Genomic DNA, 9,344 nt, shown 5'->3' with positions numbered 1-9,344 from the left:
AATATCTGATGAAAATCTTTTTCGCTATACGACTGCATTTGTTTGTTATATGCTCGCTGGAGGCATCGAGAAGGTTCCAATCGCCGTTGCTAGGCAGTTTCTGCCAAGAGTTTGTTGTATACTCTTTGGAAGCATCGAGAAAGATCCAAACGCCGTTGCTAGGCAGTTTCTGTCTGGAGTTTGATTCCTAATAAAACGTGTGTCCCATTATATCGACATCTCCAAAGTACAATTCTATGTGATTTCTAGGGGGAACAATACAACCGATCCACACCTTCGTCAGGCAAAACGTTTATCCCGTGACCGTGGCTACGTTCGGCGACCGGTTGTCACCTCGAACCCACTTTCGCTATCACAAGTATCGAACAATTACAATCAGATTGAATGGCAACAATTGCTTAATTACAGCTATGATAGAATCTAGGCTAAAGCATTAGAAGACTTTCCCAAAATTGCAAAGGGAGGACTCCGGTTTTCCTTTCATCTCCGACAAGTATATAAAAAGAAAAAAATAGACGATTGCAAGATAGACGATCTTCATCTAGATTTCTTCTATCTTGTTCTTGTATCTGGCAGCGATCGAGGGGAGGAGAGTTGGAGGATGGTGATTTCCTTCCTTTTTTGAATGTGCGATATATAAAATCGAAAAATAATGGACTAGAAAGTGCTTTCGATCGACCAAGCAGGTTGTCATTGGCAACGGTGGATTTAAGGGTATGACCTTTAAGGTGGTGCAGAAGTCTCTTATATGGATTGCGTCGCATTGAAAGCTCCGTTCTTTCTTTTCAGTCTGATCGTTGCCGGCACCGATTTCACGTTTTTTATCTGTGCAACGATGTCGTTTTGATAAATCTAATAGCATGCGTTATTTCAAGGCACGCTATGCTGCCATCGCCGTTGCCGTCGTTCGCCTCTTGGTCGTTAGTGCACGCGTCGTTGGGCAATTTATAGCTGAACAAGACGAGAGACAATAAATTTCTCGGTGACGACGACAAATCACGACGAAACGAACGATGAATAATCGTGAGACTAAAAGCAGCTGATAAACAGAGGTGTTATAAAAGTAACACAGAGCGTCGTAAACTATACAAAACAAGAGGAACATCGAGTGAGTTGAGGTATAGAATAGCTTAAAGTAGTTTTAGTGTAGAGTACAACAATATTATTTGAATCGAAAAGGGGCGAATTGTATTTTGCATACGTTGCAATTCAATTCTTTACTTCTTCTGCTTCTTACATTTATACATTTGCTTTGTCGAATTTTCTATGTCACGAGTTACTTAAATATTTTCTCGTTTATCTATGTATAATGAGGTTAATTTTTAAATTTGATTATTAATTTATCGGAAAAGAATCATTTGTTATTCGCGCGTTTCGAGATAAATACAGTGTGTTGCGAATCCATTCTTCTTTTTTTCGACGATTGGTGATAACATTATCAACGAAACCCGACTCTTAATTATCATTTATTTATCATCGATACGAACGTCCGTTTTTGCGAGTTCGTCTCTTTTCTACTTTCTTTTAACGATAACGATCTAATCGAAATATTCAGTAATATTTCCTCCGGTTATATCCTTATATTTATAAAATGTATCTTTCGTTGGGTTTGGCTCGAAAATGTTGTTCATTTTCGACGCAGAACTCTTCCGAACGTGAATTTCAATGGAATTTCAGCAAAATGGAGTTTTGCAGTTATCGTTTCAGGGTATTGGAATATTATTTTAGAATATTTATATTTGATTTCGAAAAGGAAAAAAAACGTTAATCCCGATGGAGGGATGAAAAACCATCCACTCGGCGGTTGAGCGCGAGTGCGCTCGCAGATGCAGCGGTTACATTGGCGATTCCCTTTTTGCATTTCTTCGCCATTCCAGTCAATTTACTCAAATATTTTTGCATTCGTATCGGTATCTTAACAACCTTTGTTTTCGTTTCCCCGTTAAATAATTCATAATTCACGGTGAGTAGAAAATTTCGTAATAATTTATGGAAACTTTTACTCGGGCGTTCTTTCGATCTTGAAATATCTTCAGATGTTTCTCGTTGCTTGAGAAGATAATAGATTTTTCTGACAATTTGGTGACACAAAAATCTCTATAGAATATGAAGATACATGGTAGCAAACATAAATATTAAAAACCTAAATAAACAAACAAATGCTTGCAATGTAAATAAACAAAGCGAGAATGTTTACGAACAAGTTGGCAGTGTAGACAAATAGAAAATACATCGTCATTCTGTATTTCATAAATTGAGGAGAAATATGATGCCCGCTATTTTTATTTCTTGTTAACACAAAAAAACAGAATTGTGGATAAAACGCGATTCGGAGAAGATGCTTGCTCGCACTTGCTTAGTTACGATTCGTACATTTTTGACTTCATCGCCTCCTCGCAGAATCACGAATGTTTCATGTGCAGATGTATCTTTAGTCAGCTGCTGGCGATCCAATTAAACACAAATTAAATTTCCGTGTTCAGTCGGCCACAAACGTTGAATAAGCGAAATGTAAACATTTAGTTCATGGGACTAGTTTACACGTGCAAAATGAATTCTCCATGTTATTACATGTTCCACGAAATCTAATTAAATTACAATTCGTCCAATCCAAAATCTATAGCGAGTCTTACTATGTATATAATCCAGCCAACCTCCAACCAACTAAGCTTACTATTTCTCTGAAGCCTGCGTATCCTACGTACAAATTCAGAAAATCGTAATTTTCATTTTCCATCTTTTACTCCAGTATCATCTTATTCCAGAGTTTCCAATGTTTCCGTGAGCAAGATGAAAGACAGACAAAGAAAAAGAGAGAGTGAGATATCTGGGACGACCCGGTATTCTATAATGACTCGATTGAAACTGTGTTAAACGAAAGAAGGGGGTGGAAAAAAAGTAGAAAAGTTAAAATCATTTTAAACGAAATAAGAGGGTGTAAAAAAAGTGGAAATAAACTACACGCGGGCACACATGCGTGTTTTTCTTGTTTAAAGGGCCAAATTATACGCGATGCATTGAATGCATCGACCGTACAACGCGCGCTGGTACACAAGTTTTACGGTTCTCCGCGTTCTCGCCGGTGCATTTCCGCGCACTCCGGAATTACCAGCTGGATTTCCATCAGCCATAAAACCTTGAAGGGTGCATTCCTCTGTTCGCCGCAGATGCTAAAGCTTTAGCCGGCGTTTGGCAGGATAACAAAGAATTAAGCGCTGCTCGGGGCCTGAATTAACAGGTATTTATAATTTGGAAGTCTGTGGAAGTTAAACTTCCTCATATAATACGTCATATCCTTTCGTATCTTTAGTTGTGTGCGCAAAAAGATAAAAATTAAGCTGTTCAGAAAACATATTTTTCGGTTTTTTTCTGAATTATGATATTTACGTTTATGGAAAATTGAATCATAATTTAATCATGATCATAACAGAAGAATATAATCAGTATATTTTTGTTACTCTTCTGATGTAAATGTCACTTTTTTTATTAAATAATAGCTGGGAGGACATGTAATTCGGAACTTCCTAACGAGAGGAATGTGCCTGTCCGTGTCATAAACGGACGGCCACTCAAATTTCGAATTGCAGCCCTGGGAGGACCGGTAATTCGGAATTTCCTAATGAGGGAAATGGGCCTGTCATATGAGCTTGTTATATGAGTAAATAAAATGTAAATAAAATAATTATTATTTCATACTTTTTAGTGTATCTAATTTATATAAATGCGATGAAAATTATTTTTCACTCTTGGGCGCATTTCGAAGTCGGTAATATCTTTTTGGAAAAATGTTTTGTTTATATTTATATTATATATGTCGGGTTAACATTAAAATTTAGGGCGCATAACGATTCTTCGGTTGGATTAGCCATCGTTTTACGAAGCAGAGATTATATTTACACGTATATACAAGGCTTTTACAGAGTATAATGAATATTGAGTTTAACGAATAACAAGATTAACGAATAACAAGATTAACGAATAACAAGATTAACGAATAATAAGATTAACGAATAATATGTTTTACGAATAATAAGTTTAACGAATAATGAGTTTAACGAGCGCTATTAACAATGTTCTTGGGTTGAAACGAATCCACGGTCAACGGGATAACTCTTTACTATGCGTAGAAGAATTTTAGACACAAAAATACGATTGCTGAGATGCTCGGTAAACTGCTCGATGTATCACTTTCCAAGGCGATCACAGGAATGAATAACTGATGAAAATTTTTTTTCGCTGTACGACTGCATTTGTTTGTTATATGCTCGCTGCAGGCATCGAGAAGGTTCCAATCGCCGTTGCTAGGCAGTTTCTGTCAAGAGTTTGTTGTATATTCTTTGGAAGTTTGTTGTATACTCTTTGGAAACATCGAGAAAGATCCAAACGCCTTTACTAGGCAGTTTCTGTCTGGAGATTGATTCCTAATACAACGTGTGTCCCATTATATCGACATCTCTAAAGTACAATTCTATGTGATTTCTAGGGAGAACAATACAACCGATCCACACCTTCGTCAGGCAAAACGTTTATCCCGTGACCGTGGCTACGTTCGGCGACCAGTTGTCACCTCGAACCCACTTTCGCTTTCACAAATATCAAACAATTACAAATGACAATTGCTTAATTACAGTTATGATAAAATCTAGGCTAAATCATTAGAAGGTTTCCTCAAAATTGCAAAGGGAAGGCTCCGGTTTTCCTTTCATCTCCGACATATAAATTGAAAATGAAAACAAGTTGGTAGGTTTATAGTGTATGTTTTTTAAAAATAGCTCATAGGTTAACGAAATTTTGTGCAAGCCAAAGTTATAATTGGTACTTGTCATGATATTTAGTGTACGAAACTAATTTCTGCTCTGGTTTTATTTCTTCCGTTGTATTCATAAAAATTTAAATTTTCATAAATCTTCATAAAAAGCCACAGTGTACTCGTAATTTATTTTAATTGATTAGTCGCGTGGAATATTTTGGCGAACGAAACGATAGTTTTCTGCTTCCAACTTATTTGCGGTCAAATTTACGTTTGCAATGTACTTATTCATAATCGAATTTGTGCCAGTCCATGTTCGTTTACGGTGAAATTTATGCTACACTAAGCGGTCACCGATAACATCTACGTTTATGACTGAATTTATGACGCAATACGCGATACGTCGATGATTGACGTTATAATATTTACGCTGTTTGCTTATTTCGGATATCAATGGCTAACTTTATACGCTTATGATTTTTTCATTGGCCATTACGCGGCGAAAACTAATGGGGAAGAAAACACATTCGACCACGATGTTCAAGACTAATAACTTGAAAGCTACCCGTGCCACGGAATATTATACTTTCATTCTCTAATGGGAAATTTGGACCTTTGCTTCTTTCAAAGAATTAAATACAAATGAAAACGCTGTACCATTAAAAGCATACTAATTTCTGCGATTATCTTTATTCTAACGGAACTGAACAATTTTAAATTGATAATTTCCTAAAAACTTTCTTACATTCTATGTATGCATAAACATCTTTTGTGAATCAGTAGAGAGTATACGAATAAGTGATAAGTTTAGTAATCGATGTTTAAATTACATTTAATAGGGGCCCACTGCATTGATTGCATTTGCGGTATTTTATGAGGTTGCCAGATTCACCAGACAGCCTGTTTGCCCTTTGTGATTTCTAATGTCACATCAGTGCTTTACACGGTTAATGGCACGTGATTATGTTTACAATGCGCCACGTGTCCTCCAACGTTACTGTTCGTTGTTTGTGCAGAGTATCATGTGACTTCTGGTTTGCGATACATTTGTAATGGACAATACCGAATTGCATTTACCCAGCCTAAATTATGGATTTCGTGTAAATTCGACAATTAGACCAAGTGGAATATTGAGTTACGGTAAATGAGATTCAAGGACAACGATCCTTACATTTATTTACAATTGATCTCTTATTTTTCCCAGAGTATAATGGGCTCGAATACAAGTATTCCACATTAAAAAGATGAAAGAATAAAAAATATCAAGAAATCTCTTATATTTGCAGGTGCAGTTTGATTATAAGAAGGAGAAGCTTCTAGGAGGAAATTATCGAAGATCGAGAAAAGTGAAACGACATAAAGATGTTGGCACTATTTTACAATCGCTGATCCTCCATTTTTTCCAGGTATTAATAATTTTATTTATCACACCAAGAAAAGAAAAAGACAACATGATTAAGAATCTTTTTGTATTCCAAAGATCAGTTCGATTTTAAAATCGAGAAGAAACTTACACAAGGAAATTATCCAAAGATAGATAGAGGAAAGTAAAACAAAACGATTATCAACGTGGAAAACGACGGTGGAGGTCGGAAGACACGTAAAAACAATTCCGGCGATTAAATCCGAGTAGTCAGTTTCGGTCGCTCTTCCTCTCGTGGAGTCCAACAACGCTCGTTTGGAATTGTAAAACGGCGGACGATGCAATCCTCCGAACGAATCCTTTAAACCTTGGCACAGTAATTTTCTTTACTAGCCACATTACCATTATCTTCGGGCTAGCTCTTAGCCGATGGTTATACTTTCACAACCGCGTTTCTTCTTTTTTTTTCATAGTTAATTCGATCGACCGTGTAGCCATACCACTGATGACTAATTAAAGTTCAAATGGAGAATTCAGAGATTAAAACACAATCATACTTAGTTGGCTGGAAACACAAACTGACTGGAACTATTTATCGGAACACGTGCACGCAAACTGGTAAACATGACGGCAAAAATGACAAAAGAACGCAGACAAATTTTACCGTGGATAAATTTACGAATGTGGAATGCGACGTTGAAGTGCAGACGAATTTCTTTCCTAACGTCCGCGACAGATTTATACAAAGTTTTAGAAATTCCAAGGAACCGAGATTCAAGGATTACTCGAACGAGAAGATTCTAGAGAGCATCGTAAAGATACAGAGGTTTTACAGGTAAAGTAACGAACGGCGGATGTTAAGATAGCGAGTAGAATACGAGCAGGACAGGGCAGGTTTTCGCCATATCTCGCGACTGGCAGAAATAAAGCCACGAAGCTTCGCTAAATCAGTTATTTTTATTAATTAAGTGCTCTAGCCGGTACGAAGAGAAGCGTAAAGCTCGATGTTGCGGTAAGATACACAATTTACTCGCGTTGCATAGGTAGGTCGAAGAGAAACTGGTTAAGAGAACAGAATTTCTCTGTTTCGGGACTCGAAACTTTCTCACGCCATTTACAATAATTTAACGTAATATAGATCAATTTTAAACTTCTCCAATCTTATCGAATTGTTACTTCGATTAACTTACACAGTTTTACAATTCAAAGTATTAGTTTAGTACTTGGCGCTTAATGTTCTCCACTGACTTTCCACCCGATGAAATATTTCCAAGAGCCCAGCTTTCAACCCCCGAACTTCGCCAAACCGTCTGCTCCCCAAAATCCTTTGGATTTCCTCGAATCGAACGTGTCAACGAAGAACACAGCGCGCACACGAGCTCGTAACTCCGTGGCGTAAACTTTTGGCGACGAACAAAATCTCCGAGGAACACCTGTTCAAACGTCTGTTCGACGTTGCCCGCAGAGCTCACCGCGGCCGGCAAACCACGATCTCGTCGAGCGGCGTTTCAGCCTGCGCTAAGAACACGAACCGGCGGCAAATACAGCCAGTACCGAGATTCTATCGCAGCCGGGATTTCGTGATACTAAACCGCACGTCGCCGAGTACCAGGGCGGACTTCGAGTTGCTGTACAATCTGCTGGATCGTTGGCGTATCTACGAGACGAAGAGTGCGAGTGAACAGCTGTTCCTGTCGTCCAGGATCGCATTGTGCAGTTTAATCCTATCAAAGGAGGTAGAGCTATTACGAGCTATTGATTCGAGGAAAACCGCTATCAAATTAAAAAAGAGAGAGCAATCGTACAGAAAATTCTTGGATGAGTTGTGCAAGCCTGTCGTATGGAAAACCAGTCATGGAGAATCGATTCCTGTAATTACACCGTTTGTACAGCACGCCAGATGCTTTAGAGACACGTTCGAAGAGTTGTCGAAGGAAAATATGACTGTTAAGGAAAGAATTGAGATGTTGTCTAAATTGAGAAAGGATATAGAGCCTCATACGTGTAAGGAATCTGATGAACTGGTACGTCTGTTGAATCAAGAGATTGATCTGTTGACCCGTAACGTGGAGGAAAGTAAGTTGAATTGGTTAAGAAGTGGCCTGAAGATGGCTTTTTTGAGATTGGCAAGGGAGTCCTTGAGAAACGAGCGAGAGGATTCGAGGCTGATCAGTTGGTTCCGGACCAGTTGTAAAACTATCTGCAGGAGCTGCGGCAGACTATTGCCTCTCGAGAAGTTCCCACGCGAGAAACGGTCCCGTTCCTCTTCGTGCAATTACTGTCTCTACGTGAGAGTTCGCACTGGGCCTCGGCTCGTATACGAGCCCTATCAAAGACTTCTTCGTGATGTAAGACGTCGCGAAGCTAGAATCTATTGTTACACTAGTCTGGCTTTTGTTATTGATGCAAAAGCCGTTTACCATTTGGTGAACGATATTTGGCACGGAAAATCGGCCATTTCCGAAAACGATAATTTAGAAGAGTTGAGGTTGGTGAGATTTCGAAATGACGAAGAGTGGTCACCATGGAATTGTCTTTTATTAACCATGACGGAAGCCTCGTTGCATCAAAAGGTAGTTGACCTCGATAAGTTTTACGGACCGATGATACTACAAAAGTTCTGCACGAAGAATCTTCAGGCCAAACTTCGGTTCGAGTTCGTGGCCAAATTCAAGAGCCTTCGTGGGAATAAACAATGATATTAAACGCTCATTTATTATTGTTCTTCGTGGGAAGTTAATTAACGAGTTGCGGATACTTTCTTCAGCGTACAGTAAAAGGATAGAGTAAAGAAAGCGAAGTTTGATATCACGTTGGGAGTGTTGAGCGAATAGTTAGATGCTGAGAATATTTAATTCGTATACATGGAATATCTGGTATAAAATAAAAGTATTTTCATGATCGTCTAAATTTATTCAATATGAAAAATCTATCACCTTACACCTCCACACGATCTCAATAGAAAGATATTAGAGGATAACAAGTACCGTGTATTTCTTGAAGCGTCCAATAAATAATTATTCTTATAGTAACTTTTACATCAACAAAAAAGGATATGTTATTTGTATCTTTTATTTTTTATCGCAGTTAATCATCTGACTTTCTTAGTTCTGTTCGTGTGCAAGTTTATTAAAGGAATAACATCGACACCAAAATGTGATTTTCTCATTTAAGAAAGTTTAAAATTGATATTATATTGGTATTATGATATATTATATTATCTTCTGTCAT

General features: G+C 37.9%; 1 protein-coding gene across 1 annotated transcript; it reads left to right on the top strand.

The window, feature by feature from the left end:
- Positions 1 to 2,318: 2,318 nt before the first annotated feature.
- On the top strand, positions 2,319 to 9,015 carry LOC100744090 (IQ and ubiquitin-like domain-containing protein). Its single transcript, XM_033320540.1, has 5 exons — positions 2,319 to 3,238; positions 6,037 to 6,156; positions 6,231 to 6,489; positions 6,587 to 6,948; positions 7,579 to 9,015. Exons 4-5 carry the CDS (start codon positions 6,638 to 6,640, stop codon positions 8,810 to 8,812), a joined length of 1,545 nt encoding a protein of 514 aa, XP_033176431.1. The 5' UTR covers positions 2,319 to 3,238; positions 6,037 to 6,156; positions 6,231 to 6,489; positions 6,587 to 6,637; the 3' UTR covers positions 8,813 to 9,015.
- Positions 9,016 to 9,344: the final 329 nt, after the last annotated feature.

Source organism: Bombus impatiens, unplaced genomic scaffold (genome assembly GCF_000188095.3).
Source record: "Bombus impatiens unplaced genomic scaffold, BIMP_2.2 scf_0319, whole genome shotgun sequence".
Lineage (NCBI taxonomy): Eukaryota > Metazoa > Arthropoda > Insecta > Hymenoptera > Apidae > Bombus > Bombus impatiens.
This window is presented reverse-complemented; position numbering and strand designations above follow the sequence as displayed.

Bases quoted from the DNA above. Each gene is read 5' to 3' on its own strand.
- LOC100744090 (XM_033320540.1), top strand. From the start codon at position 6,638: ATGGAGAATTCAGAGATTAAAACACAATCATACTTAGTTGGCTGGAAA. The intron at 6,949-7,578 runs GTAAAGTAACGA...CGTTGCCCGCAG, and splicing joins AAGATACAGAGGTTTTACAG to AGCTCACCGCGGCCGGCAAA.